The 23,712-nt window shown below is 35.7% G+C and overlaps 2 protein-coding genes and 1 long non-coding RNA gene across 3 annotated transcripts in view; 2 read left to right on the top strand and 1 right to left on the bottom strand.

The window, feature by feature from the left end:
* The window catches only part of LOC145304608 (uncharacterized), a 28,800-nt gene extending 5,961 nt beyond the window's left edge, over positions 1-22,839 (top strand). The window contains exons 5-17 of the mRNA XM_080146527.1: positions 1,221-1,337; positions 1,777-1,882; positions 4,233-4,396; positions 4,743-4,813; positions 5,216-5,318; positions 5,704-5,872; positions 6,569-6,651; positions 7,536-7,591; positions 7,941-8,020; positions 18,831-18,937; positions 19,631-19,724; positions 20,129-20,234; positions 21,708-22,839. Of these exons, the coding sequence (XP_080002653.1) occupies positions 1,221-1,337; positions 1,777-1,882; positions 4,233-4,396; positions 4,743-4,813; positions 5,216-5,318; positions 5,704-5,872; positions 6,569-6,651; positions 7,536-7,591; positions 7,941-8,020; positions 18,831-18,937; positions 19,631-19,724; positions 20,129-20,234; positions 21,708-21,882 (1,431 nt within the window). The 3' untranslated portion in view covers positions 21,883-22,839. The remainder of the gene's footprint in view (positions 1-1,220; positions 1,338-1,776; positions 1,883-4,232; positions 4,397-4,742; positions 4,814-5,215; positions 5,319-5,703; positions 5,873-6,568; positions 6,652-7,535; positions 7,592-7,940; positions 8,021-18,830; positions 18,938-19,630; positions 19,725-20,128; positions 20,235-21,707) is intronic.
* Positions 17,212-18,619, bottom strand: LOC145304613 (uncharacterized). Its single transcript, XR_013874143.1, has 5 exons — positions 18,359-18,619; positions 18,127-18,191; positions 17,899-17,980; positions 17,722-17,793; positions 17,212-17,493 (listed from the first exon to the last, which is right to left on the bottom strand). It is a non-coding gene; the product is annotated as an uncharacterized LOC145304613 (long non-coding RNA).
* A 2-nt stretch (positions 22,840-22,841) lies between the features above and the next one.
* LOC145335247 (uncharacterized) lies at positions 22,842-23,712 on the top strand. The gene is made up of 2 exons (XM_080180984.1): positions 22,842-22,977; positions 23,495-23,712. Exons 1-2 carry the CDS (start codon positions 22,848-22,850, stop codon positions 23,710-23,712), a joined length of 348 nt encoding a protein of 115 aa, XP_080037110.1. The 5' UTR covers positions 22,842-22,847.

Raw genomic sequence — 23,712 nt, 5'->3', positions numbered from 1 at the left:
GGAGGCCTGCAGCACCTGAACCTGGAGGCCGAATGTAATTTTTTCTTCAAATATATGAATAATATATATAAAGAAGCTTATGTTGTTTTATAAACTTACCTCTTACTGTTCAAATAAGAAATTTGGATTTTATACCTGTCCAGAGGCCACCTGGAGGCCTGCAGCACCTGAACCTGGAGACCGATTGTAATTTTTTCTTCAAATATATAAATAATATATAAAAAGAAGCTTATGTTGTTTTATAAACTTACCTCTAACTGTTCAAATAAGAATTTTTTTTTCTTTTACCTGTCCAGAGACCACCTGGAGGCCTGGAGCTCCGGAACCTGGAGGCCTATCCAAAAATTCTTAAATCTGGGGGAAATTCATTATATAAGAATGATTTTATCCCTAATAATCTATCCTCTCAGTCCAAAGGTAAAGCCAATAATCACCGTTTACGCAAATGTGTCAGAACTCCCCCCCCCCCCCTTACCTACTCTATTCACATGTCCATATGTTGGATATGTTCTTAAAGAAACGTGATTTTATCGACTACAGGTTTATGGTTGGATAACTCAAAGAAGTCCCAATAGGGCCATAGAAGGAGGTTGTTGATTCACTATGTTAAAGTTTCAAAATATTTGTCAACGAGTTTTTTAAACATTGATATTTTGTTTGCAGATTTAACATACTATTAAGGAAAGACATATTTTTCCCTATAGATTCTTTTAAACACTGACCTTTTACTTTATAACTCAAACTAGCGGCTACGCCCCCTAGAAGCCTCTAGGGGCACTTTTAGGAGGGGGAAAAGTCGACCTCATCCCATTTAAAATTTGAGTTTCAAAAGAGTTTTAAAAAAATATTTGAAGACGCCCTCTCCAAAAATAGTTTAAAACCTTCCCAGGATCTGTAAGAAGCTTCATTGTAAAGGAGAACAATATCGGTTCAGCGGTTAGCGAGATCCTTCGGGACAGACAAAAAAAGCTTACCTACTACTTTATATAATAGGATTGTCTGCTTGGCTGTTTTAACCTACTTTGATTTATTACCCAAAACCATTTATTTTTGTTTTAGATTTTATAAAATAAAGATTTTTGGGGTGTTGTGTTTTCAAGTGACATTCATAATTTTACTCGGTGGATTGACATCCCTCCCTCTAAGAGCTAAAATTCACTCCATGACATATAGAGGGTTCCCGGATTCACTAAAAGGCCATGATGCTATTATTTATTTAGATCAACACCTACGTGTGCTACAAGAAAGTGTGTCCGTTCGAGTCCTTTAATCTTGCGGATCATAAAATTCACATGAGAGAGATTCATGGAGAAAATATTGATCATTTGCAACCTAAGGCAAGGGTTATTGGTTATTTATATCATTTTTAGTAGCTCTGCTACTCTTTAATTAGGGTTTATCCTTCTAAATTTTGCATTAAATACTACATTTTATAGAGATTTGAAGGTTCAAGACAATAGACGATAAATTAATTTATCACCTATGCTGATAATAAAAATTACCCTTTCTGTAGATAAACATTTTGGACTGAAAAGTTTGAGTACTATTAGTTGAGAACCAACCGATCAAAGTTCAATAAAAGTTCCCAATGTTTTTAAGTCAAAGAATAATATAACGTGGGTTTAAACTTTGGGTACAGAATAACAATAAGATATATTTTTTTCTTCTACAGAACACATTTCTATCGCTCTATGAAAATTTAGTAACAAACTCAGACCAAAATGCTTCATCATGTTTAAACTGTAAGATTTTAACCAATAACTCCCGCATCCAAAGGAGCGACATAACTATGGGGAGATGAAATGTCAATTCTGTGACGTGATGAAGTTCAGCCTGCCCCAACTCAAGAAACATATGAAGCACGAACATACGGACAGTGTGGGTAAGTGTGCAATTTTTACAAGCGCATACCGCACCGTGTTCCAGAAAAGCCAAGAAATGACAAAAAATCATAGAGAGTGTATATTTTAGAATTTTTAAGAAATTTTATTTAAATAGCAATAAGTATCAATATATCTTTCAATATAATGGCGAAATTTTAAATATCTCCATCCTGGCTGGCACAGGATGCCAGCAAACCTGGCAGGGTCATACAGGTAAAGAGCAAAAATATTTTGTTTGCCTTAAACTAAGCATTTTAAGTTACCAAATACTAAAATATCCTATACCAGTACATACCAATATCAAATTTAAGTGTTTAAGTCAATTTCAGGGTCCAGGTATGATCCTGCAGGTCCTGATCCCTCAGAAATATTTAAACAGCTCTTGAGACCGCAATTTTTGACCTATAGACTTCAAATTTTAAACATAAGCTTTTCTAACAAGTATGTATGACCTACGGAAATCATATGAAAATCTCCCGCTGTTTTCCCGCCGACCGCTGTCGCCGAAATTTATATTTTACGATTTCTAATCCAAAGTTGACATACAGATGAGCCTATTTCTTATTTATTTTCTGTGTGTATATGTAGGGAGGAAGAGGACAATGTGCTGTTTATTATAATAGTCCCCAAATTCACCAAATAGCGTTTTCTTATTTGTAGGCATAACAATTTGCTGGACTTTTATTGAATTTTGATTGGTTAGTTTATTAATTGAGTGTCCAAACGTTTCAATCACTAATTGTAATTTATAGAAGAGGCAATTTTGTGTATTAGCATTGGGAATGTACATTAATTTCTTGGTCATTGTCTAATCCCTATAAATCTCTGATATGTAATACTTTTATTTTATTTTCAATTTACTTGAAAGGAAGCATTTTCTATCTTAAACAATACAAATTCTACTTGTCTTTTTTTAATAAGTATGAAAGCACCTTTGGAATAAGGTTGTTTAATGAAAGGGTGAAGGGAGTAAATAATGCTAACGAATTAAATAAGAATATATATTTGAATAAGGAAACGACATAAAAATTTTTAAACTTCTAGCTTTAATAGGTTCAGATGTGGATATAAGTGGGGCATTCCCCCCCCCCCCCCCCCCAATAAAAAAGGTAAAATGGTTCAGATAAGAGCCTAGACATTTAGGGATAATCTTTATTTAAAACTTTTCTTTACTTTTAGTTTAAATGAATATGTGTTTTAAATAAGTAGAAAATAAATTACTTTTATATCTAAAAAAATTGTTATTTTTTGATAGACCCAGTATTTTTAGGGCTTAAAAAAACAAACTTCGCATACTTTCGCATACACAGGGTAAAGTTCTCTGATATTATACATACATCTAATATCACCATGTAAGAGGATTTGCTTGCGCTCTTTTGCGCTTACGAGATCTGGAACCAAACGTAAAATTTTCATTAGAAGAAAATTGTCTATTTTACAGAAATCGGGTATGCTAAGAAAACCATCTACAATTACATCAAAAATTGGAGATTTGACTTCTTTTAAAGGCTAAACGTATAAATTATTACATACTGATTCCAAAAATATATAATACTTAAAAATAGCTTTAAAAATAAAGGGTCCACACTGATTTGAAATGTAGTTTAGTTTACCTTAAAAATAGTTGTTAACAATGATGAAAAGGAACTTAATTCCATACCTCTGGTATAATTACACATGAAATTCTTATTTTTCATAGTAAAGAGCTAATTCTTTCGGCTTTATTTCCAAAAACTTGTGTATATTACTAAACAATTGTTTAAAAGTGTATTTTCCAAAATGTAAAAAACGATTATTTGTCACTCGCTGGAACATAGTGTACCGTAAAATGGATCAATGCAGCTTGAAAAAGGATCTAATTCTAGAAAAATTTATGCTAATTTGAAAAGTTTTAATATTTATTACCTAATATTTTGTAGAAAAGCAATTGCTATTGTCCTAGAGTTCTATATATATAAGTTTTCTTTGATAAAAATTTGATTATAGTCAACTACATAAGATATATTGAATGCTGAATTTTCGTGATATTAACAACGCATTTAATATATACCCTTTTAGAAAATACTTTTCAGTAGACAGTTTAAAATTATTGAAAAATTGCGTCAACTCTTTGTGGGTGTTTTGATTAAGAGCTTTCAAAATCAATTTTCTTAATAAGCAATTAAATCCATAAAAAAATCCTTATAATGTTATTGTACTATATTTGTAACATGAATTATAATCAAAGAAAATACTTAATACAAGATTTAAAATTAACTTCCTATCATAGGCTACACCAAATTAAAGGGGAAAAATTTGAAACAGCCTAATTTTAATTATTATTAATTCTATATCTATCTATTTTGCAAGGTGAGAACACAATAGTTCATGTGACAGAATTGCTGCACCCCGACATCAAGCACTTCTTCTGTATGCGCAGCAAATGTCCCTTCACCTCAACAACCGTGGCAGATCTACAGACTCATACACTGAGATATCATGCCGTCTTCGGGGATGATGGACCCTTGAAGCAGGTAGCCTTATAAAAAAGTAAAGTAAAAGGTTGTTTGTATGTCTGTGTGTACCTTAACGCTGGACTGATGTGGTTCTCCTTTTTATTGAGGGTTCACATAGGTCTATACACGTGCGCCATGGGGATGTACAGGGGTGTCAACTCCCCCTTTAATACTGAATTATGTAATGCCTGCCCTCCTTTTTTTATCACGTAACAGTTTACCCCCTTCCCCCTCTGTCAAAACCCTATGCACGCTACTGATTCAGTTCTCATCCTTGTACATAAGAGATGCCACCAAACCGAGTTTAGCCGAAAAATAATGAAAATAAGGTACAACAAAAACATTTAGCGGATTTTTTTTAAAGGAAACCGACGATGGTGAGCATTCTAGTTCTACGGAGGTGTATCAGTGTGGCAAGTGTGAATATAAAACTAGGAAATTACATTATTCTTATTTAAGTTGACTATAAATTATTTGTTGCTTTCTCATTATGTGTCTGCTAAGCACAGTTACAATCCCCCCCCCCCCCTTTATTTTGAAGTAAATTGAAAAGGGGGGTGGGGAGTTTATTTTTCTATCCCTTACCTATAGAGCTCACAACCTTTCGGGGCTACCCAGATCCCAATATAACTATTCTAAAACTTATACATCCTTTTTATATTTAGCATTCAAGACAGTCAAACAAAATAATTTAATTCTAAGAATATGGTTCTGTAAAATGATTAAGGCATAATTTTTCCAAAACTGCTTGAATCCTTTTTTCATGAGCAAAAAGTCCTTAGTTGTGCTCTTACTTTGCAGTCAAACTATAAAATAATGTATTTACAAAAACTACAGAAACAATACCTGCTTTATGGACCATATTAATGGTGAGCTGAAATTTAGAAAATGTCCTTTCTGTGACAACCATTTCACTATGAAGAACAAAGATTTTAAAAGGAGTGTGAAAATTTTATTAAACATTAGCAAGAAAGAAAAAAATGTGTTAAATCTTTTGTTGATAATAAATACAGCATGTAAATTAGAGTATACTATTAGCTCAATAAACAATAATACAGTATATGTTGATAGTCAAACACTAATTTTAATTTTTGGCAGTATTTAAGCAAAATTTACACTTTTTTGTCGATAATCCTATGTATTATATAATTTTTTGGTGTTAAGCTTCTGCTTAAGATTTAAGATTTTGGATTTGCTTAGGCCATTTTAACCCTTATCTTACCCCATTGAAGACTGAGTCCCTATATGCTAGTGGCGCATACTGTAGTTTCAAAATACGGAAAGACTTTTTACTTTATAAAAAATTTAACAAATACGAAACCAGGCATTTACAAACCCACGACAACTGCTACGACGAGAAGGCCAAGAGTTGGTTCTGCTATGTGTGCTGCATGAAGTTCAAGAGGGACAACGTCAGCACATACCTGACCCACATCTTCAAGGAGCACAAGATCGGGACACCCTACCATTGCTACAAATGCGACTTTTCTACAGGTTTGTCTTGAAAATATTTTGTTAATAGTTACATGAGTATGAAAATTTACTATCTAATACAAATCCGTCCGTCCGTCCGTCTGAATCTTAAGATCTCGGTAACCGCTGAACCGATTGGATTCTACTCTTCAGGGAATATACCTACTGGTCCTGTGGTAGTTTTAGGCTATTTTCTTGGCAGGAGGGACAACCCCCCCCCCCCAAAAAAAAAAATGGATTAATATTTTTTTTTGTAAATTCTCTGTAAATGCTGAACAAATTGGGCTCTACTCTTCAGGGAATATACATACTGGTCCTGCAGTAGTTTTTAGAAATTTTCTTAAGGGGTGGGATATTTTTATAAATAAGTCTTGGTATGGTTTTAGGCTATTTTTTCTCCCCTTCCATATCCCTTCGAATATAGATCTCCTAGATTCTTCAGGCGTATGAGAAATGAATTCCTTATTTATGAATGGATTTTAAAGATATGAATATAATTTGTATAATTATATGTTTTTCGCAAATGATATATTTCATGAAAATGATTGAATGAAAGATATTGTTACAAAATCCTACAAGAAATGGCTTAATTATCCTTTTTCTAAAAAATGTTTTATAATATTTCAAAATGCAAAATTGCAAAATGTTTTAATATGGTTTCTTGCACACTGCATGGAAAACAATTTATCCAAATCAACACAATACTTATTTTTTTAGGATCATATGAAAACATTGAGAAGCACACGACTGTCCACATTGAATCTGCTATTCCGTGCCCCCACTGTTCTTACATCGCCCAGGAATATATCAAATTTATTAAAAATAACTCATTTTTCACTGGTTAGCTTTTACAAAAGCTACAAACACTACCGTTTATGTATTTAACTAAAACCTATTTCCTTTTTAAAATTCAAGGATCGTAAATTCGTAAGTGAGGCCTTCTATAGATTACAATTATTTGTTGAACATTTAAAAACTACTAGTTCCAAAACAACCAATTAAACTAAGTTATTTAGCCAACGAATAAGATAACGAATTTGTAAAACTTTGGGTACCAGTGTAAGGGGGGGTTTTTTAATGCAACCATCTCGTAATCAGTGAGCAAATGACACTTAGAATTCGAATTTCGTTCTGAACTTTTGCATGAGTAATCCTTGGTAGGTCTATTTTCCCTAAATCGAACAAAAAGTTGGAAAAGTAACGGCTAGCGGCTCAGCCGTTAAGCCGTTTTTTGCCTATTTTCAGGGTAAATCCATCATCAATTACGTAGAAATCGACTTTTTAAAACATATTTTTGGTTTAATTCGTGTTAAATGATAGCAATAACCAATTTTAAAACTTCTAGTACCAACAGCTACCGTCTAGAACCGTTTGATAGCGTTTTGGAGTAGAAAAGAGTATTATGTTGAGAGAGGTTTCGTGACTAATTTGCAGTATATATATCAAAACAATGGCAAAATAGCTGAGCCGCCAGCCGTTAGCCGTTACTTTTCCAACTTTTTGTTCGATTTAGGGAAAATAGACCTACCAAGTATTACTCAAGCAAAATTATAGATGGAAAATCGAATTCTAAGTGCCATTTGCTCACTGATTACGAGATGGTTGCATTAAAAAACCCCCCTTTATAATCAAATGTCCCCCTACCTAAAAAAGTTATAATAATTTTGATATATTTTAATTTTAGTCGAAGCAAAGGTTGAGCAAACATATTTACAATGCCCACAGCTATCATGAGTGCAGGGATGGATAATGGAAATAAAATTGTGAATAAGTAGTATCGTTCCGTCAATAAGCTAAAGTAGTCTATTAATTAAAACCTTAGAAATTATTTCTTGTAAATGGTGAGTGTGTGTGTTGTTTTGTCGTATGGAAGCTTTTTATTATGGTGCATCGAAACAGTAGACCTGCAAAGTGCAAAATTTCTTAATTATAAGGTAGTTTTGCTTCTAATACATTCACTTGACAATTTTCTCTATTTTCATAATAAACAACAAGCGACTGTACTGTTATTTTAATGAAAATATCTTTTTTTTCTGTTAAATATTGTTTTCAAACAAGCACAAAAATATCCATTATCTAAACTGCACAGAGAATGCGACATAAAGTTCAAAGTGAAGCAGGAATACCTGATGCACGTGAAGGACCATGAAGAAGTTACTCAGTCCGGAGGATAGTTGACACACATTTAATATTATTTATACTACAGACGGACATTTCAATTATATAGTAGCTATGCTAAAAAAATAATCTTGAAGGGATGTTAAAAGGCATATCTCTAGAACCGAGTCTAGTTGACCATAAATCCCAGGGATAAGACGTTGGTGAATAAATTGATATAAATTATAATTAGTGGTTAAAATGTTTGGACACTCAATGTCAAATGTCCAGTTTTGTTGCTTCCTTTATTCCAGGGACGAGGTATAGGACATCTGATTTCCAGGGAAGGATTAATTTTATACCTCAGATACAATCCACTTTCAGTCATTAGATACAGTCTCAATCTGATGTAGATATTCTCTTCTCATCTTTACCAGGAAGCTTTACCATAGTCTTCTGCAATAGGCATTGAACAATTGGTAGAAAAAGAATACACTCAGGTAGTTGATATACGTTGGCTTAGCTGATTGGCTTGCCAGGACTTGATCAATAAACTGCAAAGAAAAATAACAAGATTAATTTTCTTGAAAGTTTATGCATTTGGTAGCAAGTTTAAAGATCATTCCATAAAAAAAAATATTCTTTTAATTGCAAATTATAAATGTTTTAAATATATGAAAATATGGTGCTACAAAAAACACAATAAATTATGGTGCTACAAAATATAACCCGGAGTTTACTAGCAAATTTTATAAATTAAATACAAATATAATGACTTTTACCTAGTCAGGGATTGCAGATTTCTTAAATAGGAGCTTTTTCATCATCACACTTTGCAAGTTGAACTTTTAAATCTTAAAAGGAAATAAACTTGGTAAGTAAAAAAAACATTATTTTCTTTCTTTTTCAAAAATCTTTAAAATGATAAATTTTCATTCAATATTAAATAATCATTGTACCTTACTCAAAAACCACTATTGTTTTCGGGCTTTTGCAGGTATACAGATAGAACAAGATGATTCCAGATACAATCAGGTACAACTAAAAGATATAAATATTCTTTATTAACTATAACTTTTAATTGTCTTTCTATTTTTTGAAATATCTTGAATCTTTTTTATATTGCATATTAACGGCAATTTTGATAATACATAAATTAACAAAAAATGTATAATAATCAAACAAACCTCAGAATTCCTTTAAATGTCCTCTAAGGGCTCAAATGTTACAGGTAACAGGAAAACTTCATTTTCTAAATACAATATAATCTTTTCAATTTTCTGTTTTTTTATAAAGTAAACTTTTTAACAATGATTTTAAACAAATATTGAAATTGAGTTATGACCATTTTGGTCCTGCTTTAATGCTAAAATTACTTTTTCTTTTTAAATATTTACATAATATGAAATAAATACTTACAACTTCCGTGGCCTGGCTAAGCAGCTCCTCTTTGCTATCCACAGCGGGAGGATATATGCCGGCAAGTTCACGGAATCCAGGTAATGTCTTTAAAGTCTGAAATTAGTAGCCATTATTGTCTTTTCTAGCTAATTATGAATTTCAAACGATAAAAACATGTACTTTACTAATTCTGGATCCATCTTCTGGAGTTGTTTCAAAAGTTGGAGGTAGCAGGTAATTTTCTCCACACCTAAAACAGCATCAGTTGGACATTTGACACTGCCGGGCGGAAGAAAAATTACCTGCAACCTCACTCCGGGTTTAACTATTGGCAGAACTTGAGGGATAGTCTAGTGATGACACACCCTCTTGCTATGCATTTACAAACATAAATATTTTTATTTATTTGATAGTTTTGAAATTACTTTTTGTACTTCAAGACTTATTTAAAGTGTACAGCTAACGTAAAATGCAAGAAATGCAATAGTATTTTTATTAACAAAAATTGACGGGGCACAATGGCCCAAAACTGGATAAAACATTAAAATAAAAATGGTGTAAAATATTCCATAATATTAAGATAAAACTGGTTTTATAAAATTAGGATAAAACTGAATGAATGTTTTTTATAGAATAAAACTTCGGCAAATAAAAGTGTTTTTACATATAAAAATAACATAAAATTCACATGTTTATTAACGTTTATTTATCACCTTTGTACAAGTACATTAAATCTGCTCTCTTGGCTGCTTGGTTTAAGATCTCTGGGAGTGTCAGCTCGTCCTCAGTGACAATGATTGCAATGTTGCGGACAGGACGGCGGGTCTGGCGGGTGCCTGCCTCATTGGCATTCTTGTACTCAACCATAACTGAACGAATGACTCCATCCTTGCTGGTAAACACCTCAGAAATTATCCCAAGCTTAAAATTCTGATTTCCGACAAACTTCTCCCCCTCTGACTTGCAGAAAACAACGACATCTCCAACTTTAGGTTGCTGCGTCGTCTTGTCAAATCTAGCGGCTTTTGGGATGTAGTCAGCAATCTTCTCAGTAGTCCAAACCTTCCACCATGACTCATAGACTTGGTCTAATTGAGCCAATAGTTTTGTCGGTTTATCTACACACACAGGGGAATTTAAGCTTCTATTACTTGCTCTGCCAAACATTAATCTGCTGGGGGTGATCAAATCAATGTGATCAAGCTCGCTGGTTTTAGATCCAATACAAATAGGCAGATTATTTAACTCGTTACATACAAATGACAGAGCAGTTTCATAGGCCAAAATACTCAGTTTAACTCCACCAAATGTCAAGAAAAACAGCTTTTTAACTTCAGCAATAGATCTCTCAACAACACCTTGATAATTTGAACCACCTGTTGGTCCAACCTGATACTTGATTCCAACAGTATGCTTACCATTTAATGTTCTGGTCAACCTGGTCACATTTAACTCCATCCTGTTACACGCTGACTTTAACTGGCTACCTGGATCAATGTAGATCATGTCTGGAACACAGTGGTTGTGGCAGAATCTTGAAAAACACTGTAAGAAAGCCTCTGTTGAATAATCTTGCATAATGTGAGCGGCTAGGGCACCAGATCCAGGGTCACGGAAAATGGCCGCCCAAACTTTAACAGATGAACGGTGGTTATGCTCACATCTGGCAATAAATGGTCCGCAGAGATCCACTTGGGTGTTAAAAAAGGGTGGTGCTACAGTTATCCTATTTTCATGAACAGGACCCATTTTTACCTCCAACAGTCTGGCCTTTCTTTTTACACACAGCTGGCATCCTAGTCTGATTTCCTTTGCCAGATTTCTACCTCCAATAATGAAGGCAATATATCTGGATTCAAGGAGGGTGTGTTGAGTCCCTCTATGGTTGACAAGATTTTCATGGACATGTTTCATAATTGCATATGAAATTGGGCTGTACCTGTCCAATACAGGTCTGACAAATGTAAGTGGCCGTAGGTCTGGGAAAACATTTTCAGGATCCAAAATATTCTGTCCATCAAGAATTCTGCCAGTGTAGTAAATAATTCCGTCCCTTTCAACAGTGCCAGAAATGTCCTTTGACTTAGTGAACTTCTTTACTTCAGCAGTTCCAATACGGAAAAAGTAGTCTTCAGCAGCTTTAATTTCCACAGAACTCAAACGGTCCTTCATATTGACATTATTTGGCAGTTTTCCGCTTATATCCTTTGACTTGCTTAAGAGCCACAAACCAAATCTTTTTAAATAACAGCATCCTTGTATTGTCCTCCACCAGCCATAACGATTAGGGTCAATAACATACTTGCCATATTCATATCTAGCGGTCAACTCATCCTGCAGGCTAACATTAACAGAAATAGACTTAATTTCTTTTCCAACCTGTTCTTTATCTTCCTTAGTCAGTTGGATACTCTGAACCTTTTTAATTGGCCAGTCATCAGGACTCAGGTACATCCATTCCTTTCCTCTTTGCCAGGCAGATTCTGGCCCAATGTCTTCAATTGTTACTCCTGGACGGGTTCCAGTATCAGCCACATTTAACGCAGTTTCAACATGATACCACTGGTCCCTGGAACTGAACCTCAGGATTTCAACAACAGCATTTCTTACACCAATGGACATTGGGCGGCTATCTTGATTTAGCCAGGAAAGTACAACAGAGCTGTCGCTAACAAAATAAGTGTTATTAATCTTGCCTCTGTAGTTATTTATTATGACCTTGGATAATACAGCCCCCATGACGGCAGCCTTTAACTCAGCACGTGGGATGGTTGAACCTGTGATAATCTTGGATTTGCCAGCAATTAGTTTAACAGTAACCTCGCCATCCGTTGATATGTGTCTTGCATGGCCACAAGCAATAGCTATATCCTTACTTGCATCAACACTAATAATCAAATCAACACTATCTTTACCAGCAGCCGAACGGGGAAACTTTATCTTCGGCAGCTGTTGCATCAATTCCAAGTTCTTAACCCACTTGTCCAGGTACTTATCAGGTAAACCATCATCCCATCCTACTTGTAAGTCGATTATTTCTCTGTAGTCAAGCTTAAAGTTTCCAGTAACAGGGGAGACTAAACCCAAAGGATCAAAGCTGCGAGCAATGAGGGACAGAATAGTCCTTTTAGTGAAGTATCTACGAAGTGCTTCCTTAAGGTCTCCACTAACAGGGTCAGGTCTTTTTCCACGCTTGCACTTGCCAAAATACAAAGGCTTTTCTTCAAGAGACAGGACATCTTCCTCTGGTGCCCAGGTATAGCCAAGGATTGAAACATTTACACCATCTGAAGAGACTTTTTCATCAGGTTTTTGTCCAGACAAGACAAAACTTTTAACTTCCATATTGGCAAGGTCCAAGGTAAAATTGATACCATTAATAACTTCTACTCTATCCTCAATGGTATCCATAGCATCATTGGCATCATCCACATAACACTTTTCTATCAGCACCTCAGCTCCTAGTGTATATTCAGGATGATTTAGTTTACAATAATTGGCAACTTGTGTAATACCTTCAGTTGTTTGGTTGCCGGAACTAATTACACCATAAATAATGGTTAGCATACATCTTTCCTCCACTGGTTTACTCGGGTCAAGTTCATCAATCCAAAGATATTTATGCCATCTGTAACTCTTTGGGTCAAGTTTTATCTGGTTGTATGCCATTTTAATATCGCAGCAGAAAGCATACACACCACTCCTGAAGTTCACCAAGAGATTAAGGATTTTTTCCAATCTGTTACTGCCCTTAGCCAGACAGTTATTAAGACTTTTGCCGGTGGTAGAGTTGCTGGATGCATCAAAGACTGTTCTTACGGGTGTGCTTAAACTGCCTTCCTTGTGAACAGTTCGCCAGGGCAGATAATAACAGCCTTTATTCTTTTCCATTTCAAGTTGTATTTCTGGCGGTAGTTCTGACACTCTACAGGAATAACCATTTTCAACCAACTTATTGTGTGACTTTAGAACCTCTTGCCTTTTTTCAGGATTTCCCTGTAATTGTTTCATTTGACTTTTTAGGATAGCCAAAGCAACATGATGATTTTCTCCTAGCTCAACATCAGGGTCACAAATGAATGGAAGTGTACCAACGACCTTTTTTTCCTCAGGTGCAAATTTGACAGATTGACTGATTATCTCATCCTCCCTCTCCTCTTTTAGGCTCTGATGCTCCAGTTGGTTGCCCTTCTTACAGGTAGGGCAGCCTCTGCAGTTAACACATCTATAGGGGGCTTCTGTTCCAACACCTTCCAGCTCAAAGTATCGTCTTTCCATCATTTTAGCATGATTTATTGAATGTTGCGTTTCTGTCAGTCCAGCCGTATCTTCAACAACATCCATATCTTTTGTTGGCATATCAACACTCCAGTCCAGAGATGACCACAATGCACGTTTATGGCTCTGATAGGCTCTTAATTCACAGGTTAAAAATGCTGCTGACCCCATAAAATTGGCAGCATGGGCAGCTGGTCTCCAGGCTTCATGGGGACCGCCAAGGATTCCACGGTGACCACCCATCCCGGCAAACTTGCTTTCATACAGACATAAACCACTGGGCAGAGTAGCAACCACAGTAGGGAACAAATAATTATATTTTGACCCAAGTAACAAGTCTACTTCAGAACCACCAACAGATTTAGGTACAGTTGGCAATTTGACAGTGTGTCCATAAGCTTTAACAATGTCATTATAGGCCTCAGTTAACTCCCAGACTGGGAACTGGGTGGTGACATGATCCATTTGTATACCACTGACGGTGGCTATTTTGTCAGTCCCGGCCATTGGTAGCTCAAATTGCCGGTCACCATATTCTAAGTATATTGACTTTCCTCCAGCGACATTTAAAGTTGTAGGTCCAGGCCTAATCTCCCTAGTGTCCATCAGATTAACAGCTCTCGTGCTCAAACAGGCAGATCCGCAACCACTGTCATAAAAAAGTAGTATAGTTGGACCTCCTTTTGTTATCTCTAACTCTTGACACATAAATATACCAGGGTTTTCAACATCTGGGATAACATTTGCAGGTAGGTCTGTTGCCGTCACCTGACTTCCAATGTCAGGTAATGTTGTGTATGTGTCAACAAACAGAAGGTTATCGCCGGGAAGCCTGCTGCTATCAATAGAGGCCTTGAAGTTATCAAGCCTCTTTTTGTTGGTATTACGATGATAACTACAACACAAAATATGCCTTTGCCTTCTATGGTGGACTTTACCACAATTATCCAAATTGCAAAAGTGGTCTGTTCGACAGTCGTTGGCATGCCTGTCCCACCATGACTGCAGATCATTTAAATCAACATTACTGTCCATTCGAAGGCATCTATGGCAAACTTTTTTGGAGGTGGCCAACTTTGCCCTCTCCTTTATAGGCGTGTCCAAGAAATTTTTGCAAAAATACAGGTGGGTATGGATGCCGTCACATTCCCCACACACAACGTCGATTGGTGGATAGCCGTCGCCCGTCTGTTGGAGTTGTGGGGTTTTTTGCTTATCTTCTTTTCCATAACTTTTCTCCCGTGTCTTTTTGTCAGTTGGTTTGTTTCCGGCGCCCACAGAGAGGACAGTTTCCTTCTCCTTTTTATTTTCTTTCCATTGCTTCTCCACCTTCTTAGTTTTATCTTCACCAGGCAGAGAAATTGCGGGCATGGACAATTGCCAACTAATGTCACTTACTTGTTCAGTAAGAAAAGTGATACATTCATCAAAACATTTGTGTTCATCCATGAGACCCATTCCAGATTTAAATTTTTGGTATCGCCGTCCCAACTCTATCTGGCGCTCGCGGTTTAACAGCTGTTGGACCAATGTGTGAATGTCACTTTTTGTATATAAATAGCTTGTGACGTCATTATTCTCGGCAAATTTCTCAACCTCTAGCAGCTTGGCTTGAACCTTATATAACCAATCTGCTTGTTTTGTCCTCTCAGAATCTTTGTAAGGACATCTGCCGAAATGGAAAAACTCATCCTTGTATTTGTTAAAGATCATGGGAATGTTTCCATACCTTTCTGATAACTTGTCCCAACATTTTTCAATAGTTGTTTCTTGCAGACAAATGGCGGCAGGGAGTCCCTTTAAACATTTTTTCTTCAAAAATTACAAACGGTCAGAGTTGGTAAGGTCGGGGATAGAACCAACGTAGATTATAAATTGTTGCTTGAAGGTGAAATAATCTAACCCCTTTTCTCCACTGAATTCCGGGACGGTCAGAGACTGGGCCTTATGTTTACTGGTGACACACTTTGTTTTTAGCCCAAAACTTAGTTCTGCTTCTTTTACATAGTCGCGTGTTTGCAAGTATTGTTTATCAAGACTATTTTTAGTTTCTTGAAGCATTGTAGCCGTTTCAACTTCATCAAGCTCCATGGCGTCAACAATTTGTGTGTCAAGCCTCTTAAACAACTCCAAAGTCTCTTTCTGTAACTCTTCAAAATCGTACAGCATCTCCATCAAGTGTGCGTCCGATTCAGGGATCCTGTTTGTAATGGCATAGAGTAGCTCCTCCACATTTCCAGCACGCGGGACATCTGTGGTTTTGGTGGCCTCAAGTCTCATTAATTTAACTTGCCGTGTAGCATCATTCATTTTGTTTGGATTGACAGGATAAACCCTAATCCCTGTTGGCATATTTCCAGGGGCGGCGGCTGCCGGTGCAATAGCTGGCGGCGGCCTCACGTTCAGTTATACTTCTTTCATAAAGGTGGTCGCAAAGTTTAGTGACCAACGTCCGTATATCATTTAACAGCGTTGTTGCGGAACCGGCCTTCTCAACCAGGTTTCTATCCTCGGGCGGGTTGGTTTCAAAATGAGCTCGGACGTCACTAAGCAGACTTGCTGATAAATTTAAATCTTCTACAGCACGGTCTAGGACGGTGGTTTTATACTTGAAAGAATCATTTCCTTTCTCTTGATGGTTTTCAAAAAGGATTTGGGCTTTACAGAGGGACGCAAGTGCCTGTTTTACTTCCCCTTCATAAACCATATTGGGGGTTTTTACACGGACGGTGTGGCTAATTTCAAATTGTCTATTATCTGAGCTAAGTATTGTTTCTTCAACACTATTATCCCATTGTAGGGTGTCCCCACTGCTTTCACTAACGTCAGAACGCGTGGGGGTGCTGGCAGCAGAAAGGGGGCCCGAAGGTGAACTGGCGGCAGACAGAGAACCAATAGGAGCTCTGGCGGCAGAAAGGGGGCGCAACGTGGAATTGGCGGCAGACAAGGGACCAATAGGAACGTTGGCGGCAGGTAGGGGGCCAGTAGGAGAACGGGCTAAACTTCTCCGTGATGTAAAGGGGGACGCCGGCAAATCAGACTCAAAATTAGCGCGCGTTGAAACTGGCGGCCTTGGTGTAGTGTGGTTTACAGGATGGGCTCTGTCTCGGCGCAATGGGGGCAAGTTATCCAGCCCAGGGTCTGTGAGTCCAGAGCTTCTCAGGTTCATGGAATTGTCTACTTAATCATGCGGACTTATGGAAAATTAGAGTTATGCCGCTTAAGATCCTTAAAACTGCCGATGTCTCAATCTCAAGTTAGGGCCCACAAGGTTTAACGTCTGCATTTTGCCCGACGGGCGGTAGCCATATATTGGGCTACTGCATGAGACTAGTGGGTTGGCGCTTTTACGGCCGTTTTTATTGAGCAAGAAAAAGTTCAACTATAAAACAATATATATAATATATAATAATGCAAATTAGTGTGATGTGCTAGCAACCCCGCGAGGGACGGCTAGTTCGGCTTTAGCTTCGCAGCTGCTGCCAGGTGGGGCTCCCAGGCAGGTCCACCTTCAGTCCTCCAGGTTAAAACGTGGCTGTTAGACTCTTCAAGCTATAATTGACCGAGCTTGGAACCGTAGTTTATTGATTGTCAAATGTCCAGTTTTGTTGCTTCCTTTATTCCAGGGACGAGGTATAGGACATCTGATTTCCAGGGAAGGATTAATTTTATACCTCAGATACAATCCACTTTCAGTCATTAGATACAGTCTCAATCTGATGTAGATATTCTCTTCTCATCTTTACCAGGAAGCTTTACCATAGTCTTCTGCAATAGGCATTGAACAATTGGTAGAAAAAGAATACACTCAGGTAGTTGATATACGTTGGCTTAGCTGATTGGCTTGCCAGGACTTGATCAATAAACTGCAAAGAAAAATAACAAGATTAATTTTCTTGAAAGTTTATGCATTTGGTAGCAAGTTTAAAGATCATTCCATAAAAAAAAATATTCTTTTAATTGCAAATTATAAATGTTTTAAATATATGAAAATATGGTGCTACAAAAAACACAATAAATTATGGTGCTACAAAATATAACCCGGAGTTTACTAGCAAATTTTATAAATTAAATACAAATATAATGACTTTTACCTAGTCAGGGATTGCAGATTTCTTAAATAGGAGCTTTTTCATCATCACACTTTGCAAGTTGAACTTTTAAATCTTAAAAGGAAATAAACTTGGTAAGTAAAAAAAACATTATTTTCTTTCTTTTTCAAAAATCTTTAAAATGATAAATTTTCATTCAATATTAAATAATCATTGTACCTTACTCAAAAACCACTATTGTTTTCGGGCTTTTGCAGGTATACAGATAGAACAAGATGATTCCAGATACAATCAGGTACAACTAAAAGATATAAATATTCTTTATTAACTATAACTTTTAATTGTCTTTCTATTTTTTGAAATATCTTGAATCTTTTTTATATTGCATATTAACGGCAATTTTGATAATACATAAATTAACAAAAAATGTATAATAATCAAACAAACCTCAGAATTCCTTTAAATGTCCTCTAAGGGCTCAAATGTTACAGGTAACAGGAAAACTTCATTTTCTAAATACAATATAATCTTTTCAATTTTCTGTTTTTTTATAAAGTAAACTTTTTAACAATGATTTTAAACAAATATTGAAATTGAGTTATGACCATTTTGGTCCTGCTTTAATGCTAAAATTACTTTTTCTTTTTAAATATTTACATAATATGAAATAAATACTTACAACTTCCGTGGCCTGGCTAAGCAGCTCCTCTTTGCTATCCACAGCGGGAGGATATATGCCGGCAAGTTCACGGAATCCAGGTAATGTCTTTAAAGTCTGAAATTAGTAGCCATTATTGTCTTTTCTAGCTAATTATGAATTTCAAACGATAAAAACATGTACTTTACTAATTCTGGATCCATCTTCTGGAGTTGTTTCAAAAGTTGGAGGTAGCAGGTAATTTTCTCCACACCTAAAACAGCATCAGTTGGACATTTGACACTCAACTTAATCAAAATTTAATAAGATAGTCCCCAAAGTTGTTATGCCATTAAATAAAAACTTTAAAACTCGGGAACCAGTGTAATAAACAGTCCAATGTCCTCTGTCTCAATGGTATTTTTAGATTATTTGTGCGTTCTCTATGTTTGCAAAGCTTTCCAAGCCCTTACTTAACCTAACCTAACCTTAATTGTTTGTCAAATGTTACCAGACAACAAGAGTTTTTGTGACCACTGTGGATCTTTCTTTACAACTCACAAAGAATTGTTCTTGCATAAGATTCAGATCAGACAAGAGTCCAAGAAACCGACTAGCATAGTAAGTATTACATTGAAACATTGGCTACCTATAGAATATAGAATTCGTGGATATTGTGATTTTTTTTCACATACCATATTTAATTTTTCATCTGAGGTCTATATTAGCAACCTAAATATACGACAAATATTTTTTCCTGTCACAATATCCACGTGTCATATATCCATTAGCTAGCCTTAGTTAAAAAAGCAGAAGCACATCAGCTGGTTGGGAGGGGGGAATGGGGGTGTACACCTATTTGGAGCTAACTTTGAGTTTAAGCTTTTTTATACTATTATGAAAATATCGCGACCACCAAAATATATTTTTTCAGTTATGGTTTTATCTTTTCATACCTAAAATGAAGTAAGGCTTTTATTGACGAAACCAAAACTTTAAAAAGAAACTTTTTCGCTTATAATACTAAATTGAAAATAAAAAAAAAGATATTTTATGTAGCACAGCTACTATATAACTATATATACCGTAACGTAACCATGTGTTGTTGTTTTATTTTATCTCCAAATAATTTTAATAAGCTCTTTACTGTGATTGTCCAGATGGGGTTGTTTTACTTTAAATTCTCTATTTGACTGTACTAAAGTTTAATGTTCTTTATCTATCTAAAGTTTTACTAGCTAGTTTGTGCTATGCTAATTATGTACCTTGTTGTCATTGTTTAACGGCTGATTTTATGTCCAATTTCTATTATTGTTCAAGACTGTTGGCGAATTCTATTGTCCTATATGCAATGTGAAATGTAGCAGAATGTGTGCCCTGCAAAAGCACATGAAAAATAAGCATTCAGGTATGTAAACTTGTTTTCATTTCCTACAAATTATTTGATAAGTATGAGATATCTGTCTCTAGCAAAACAGTTTCATTTTTCATTTCCTTATTCATCTTCCACTTTCCTTTTCTTCTATTTCTTACAAGTGGCCACTCCTCTAGAAGGGGCACTTAATGTGTGGGGGGAGGAGGGTTTATTCAACACCCTCTCTCCCATACTTTCTCGTTCCTTCCCCCAAAAAGTTAAAAACCTTCCATGGACACTTAAGAATCTACACAGACTGTAAAAGAGAATCATATCGTTTCTGTGGTTCGCGAGATCCTTCGACATGATATAGACAGCTAGACATCTTGTTAGTTTTTATAATGATTACTTTGCTTATTTCCTTTCCCACAGGTCTTTAAAATGTATTGGTAATTCAGGAGATGATTCTGACATGATGCACTGCAACGAGCCGGGATGTGCTTACAAGACAAGAACCAAGGATGGTATGAAAAATCACGTGGAAAAGGTTCATTTGGGCATCAGGTTCGTACTTTGTTGTTATTTGGACTATAATGCTCTCGTGTATTATGATGCAAAGAGGGAGTGGACATTAGGCATTACAATTGCCCCCAAAGTTTTTTCTCAACGCATCTTATTCGTTGTTTTAATTTTGTGGACTATTATTGCGTTTTGATTGGTTGGTTCATTGAGATTCATGTTCAAACGTTTCAACCGCTAATCTACAGAAGGGATGATTTTGTGTATCATCATTGATGTACACAAAGGGGGGGGGGGGTAAAATGTGGTGACTCGTCACACGACATACCAGCAATTTTATTTTGGGTGCTACTCCCTTAGTTTTAGAGATAATTGGATGAAATCTTTTGGGCTGGGTCACTAATTACCCCAACTATTGGTATCTTTCAAAAAAAAACGGCGGCGGGACCGCCGCTCCCGCTGCCCGCCGCCGTTTACCGCCGCCACCAAAAAAAATTTTTTATTGCATTTCTCGTCGAATTAGGCAATTTGGAATCATTTGAGACCATGTTATTTTTTTCAAAAAATTTTCCCCTTACAAGCAACCCTGCGGGGGGACTTTTTTTCAAATTCTCGTTTATCAAGGTATATTTAAATACAGTAATTTTCCTGTGATTTTGAAGATATTGAAACAAAATCTTTTTAGGTTGGTAAGTAAAAAATATTTGAATTAAGAAAACGGCGGCGTTACCGCCGCTCCCGCCGTCCGCCGCCGCCACCAAAAAATTTTTTTTTATTGCATTTCTCGCCGAATTAGGCAATTTGGAATCATTTGAGACCATGTTATTTTTTTCAAAAATTTTTCCCGGCGGCGTTTTTTTTTGAAAGATACCAATAGTTGGGGTAATTAGTGACCCAGCCCAAAAGATTTCATCCAATTATCTCTAAAACTAAGGGAGTAGCACCCAAAATAAAATTGCTGGTATGTTGTGTGACGAGTCACCACATTTTACCCCCCCCCCCCCCCCCCTTTATCTACCATTATCTTATCCCTTTAGATCCTTATTTCGGATAAGTTACAACCAGGGAGTTTAATGTTCGTACTGTTGGATATTCGGCGTATAACTTACTTTGAAGGTTTTCATTTTTGGCTCTTACACATAAAGTTACCTTTTGAGATCTGATTAGTGATTAAAGGGACACAAGTTTTAATGAAACTAATGTTAATAGTAGCGAAGATACTCTGTAATTCTTTATTCTGCCCGTCATTCAGTCCATAACGCTGTGGGTGAAAGTGATTTTTTCAGGGTTCTCCTTGGTTTTCTCGACAGTTATTGAAGAAAAACAAATTCCATATACATATGCGCATCTATTATATACATTGTTTTATCTGTTTGTCGGTATGCTTTAAGAGACAAACATTTATTTTCTTTGGGTTGTGCCTATTCTCTTCTTTCTTTCCTTTGCTATAAGAACTGAACATCTCCTCTATAACTCACTCTTTACTGATGTATGTTGTCATTCTTGTTTTATATTTAGATGGCCATGTGACCAGTGCAAGTTTGTTGGCGCATACAAAGCTGACCTGAAGCGCCACGTCAAGATTGTTCACGATGGCTTTGCCCTGCACTGTGACCAATGCGACTTCAGATCCCCCCATAAATATGTTCTAGAGAAGCACAGAGACACCGCTCATAGTCTCGTCATCAAATAAGACGCGTCTCTAACATATAGGGGTAGTTAGGTTCAGACAAATAGCTAAAAACCATCCTTATGATTAAAAGGCCAAAAACCATCCGGGGACCTATGTGAAGCTTTCCTACAATGGAGAACTCAATCAATGTAGTAGTAATGAAAATCTTAAGCTACAGACAAAATAACCTTACTACTTTATATAATAGGATTATGTGTAATGCTTGAACAAAGTACATATTGTACAAATATGATTATATCTCATTTAAATTTTAAAAGTTCAGATTTGCGGATTTTTTTTCTGAATGGATGAAAAAAATTACAGTTTTTATGAAAGTAAAAATGTCCATAACCTACAATTTTAGCCCATTTTAAAAATAATTATTGAGTCGATTGTTTTTATCTTATTTATGTGAGTGTATGTAAAATAGTATGTTGTGATTGTCATCAACAAAGAATAATTCTTATCATTTACTTGTGAAAAATTGATTAAAATTAAAAGGAAGTTTAAATTATATATTGATAAAAATACACATAATCTGCAAATCTAAAATATTTCTTTTTTTAAGGGAAAAGAAAAAGTATTCCTAAGGATTTAAATATCTACTTATTCTTCAAAAGGACCGGATTTTAAAAAATAAGATTATTATTTTATTTTTGAATACTTTTTCTTTATCCTTACAGTTGTATATATGTATTTATTATTATTTACAATGTAAATATTGGCATGTTGTATACTATTATTTAAATGGGATGGTTCCACGAAATTTATTCGAAAAGTTTAAACTATATTAGTTAGTTATAATCACCAGCAAAAAAAATTCTAACTTTGTTCTAAGTAACACAAAAAAATTTGTACAAAGTTACATAACAAATCTAGTAAAAGCACGTTTTCAAATTTAATTGTTTTATTTAAATACTTTTCGTGAAACTATCCCTTTTCATTTACATATAATTGATAATGTACTTCATTTTAAGATTCTAAAAATGTTTTGGCGAAAAGTTAGTTTACTGGTGAAGCCAAATAAAGGTACCATCACACTGTCTCTGGCCTTCTGGAAGACAACGACAGATAGTAGTTCCAATTATCTTAAAGAGGAAACACATAAGAAAGAAGGTCTAAGCAGGTACAGAGATATGACTCAAAGATTCTTAAAAGCGAAGCTTTTCTATAATTAGGGTCTTATGTTCGTCTGTACATAACGGTTAGCTCTTATCGTTAATATACGCGAGTTAGAACTGTTCTATCGATTTTAAACTTTATACGGTGATTCTTATAACTTTGTAAAATACAACTATTCTATTCGTCTTATTTTTGAAACAATGATTCCTAGGGCAACAAGGTACAATATTTTAAGCGAAGCATATCTATAATAAAGTACTACCTAAACATGTAAGTATGCCCTTAAACAGTATCCTGTATTTACACAATTTTTGAATGTCAATGTTCTTTTGTCCTACTGTCTGAATTTAGAGCTTCCTTTTTTGGACGTTGCCATCCTTGTCAAAATCTATCTTTTCCGTTAAGTAATCTTTATTTTGTAAAAAGCTACAACAGGATCCATTACATTAACAACCAAAAATGTTTTTTTCTCATGTGTCATATCCCTGTATTTAGTACCTTATCCTACCAGGAACCAGAGCTGCCTGCAAGGCCGGCAGCTGCCATCCTGATACCATCCCCGCCAGATTTAAGTCACTCCTTTCTGGTGAAGCAGGCGGCCTCTTGTACCTTAGAAAGTTCTCTGTCACTACTAACCAGAAGTTTAGCTTCTTACCTGGAATTTTGTCAGCAACATTCTCAAAACTTGGATTCATTGGCAGGTCAGCAACAGATATTTTATTTGAATAG

The sequence above is a fragment of the Acartia tonsa genome, chromosome 13 (assembly GCF_053477335.1).
Source record: "Acartia tonsa isolate MP-2025a chromosome 13, ASM5347733v1, whole genome shotgun sequence".
NCBI lineage: Eukaryota > Metazoa > Arthropoda > Copepoda > Calanoida > Acartiidae > Acartia > Acartia tonsa.
This window is presented reverse-complemented; position numbering and strand designations above follow the sequence as displayed.

What these genes read in the sequence shown, in the direction of transcription:
- LOC145335247 (XM_080180984.1), top strand. Translation starts at nt 22,848, where the DNA reads ATGTTTTGGCGAAAAGTTAGTTTACTGGTGAAGCCAAATAAAGGTACC. An exon ending in GGAAACACATAAGAAAGAAG is followed by an intron (nt 22,978 to 23,494) that starts GTCTAAGCAGGT and finishes TTATCCTACCAG; the next exon opens with GAACCAGAGCTGCCTGCAAG.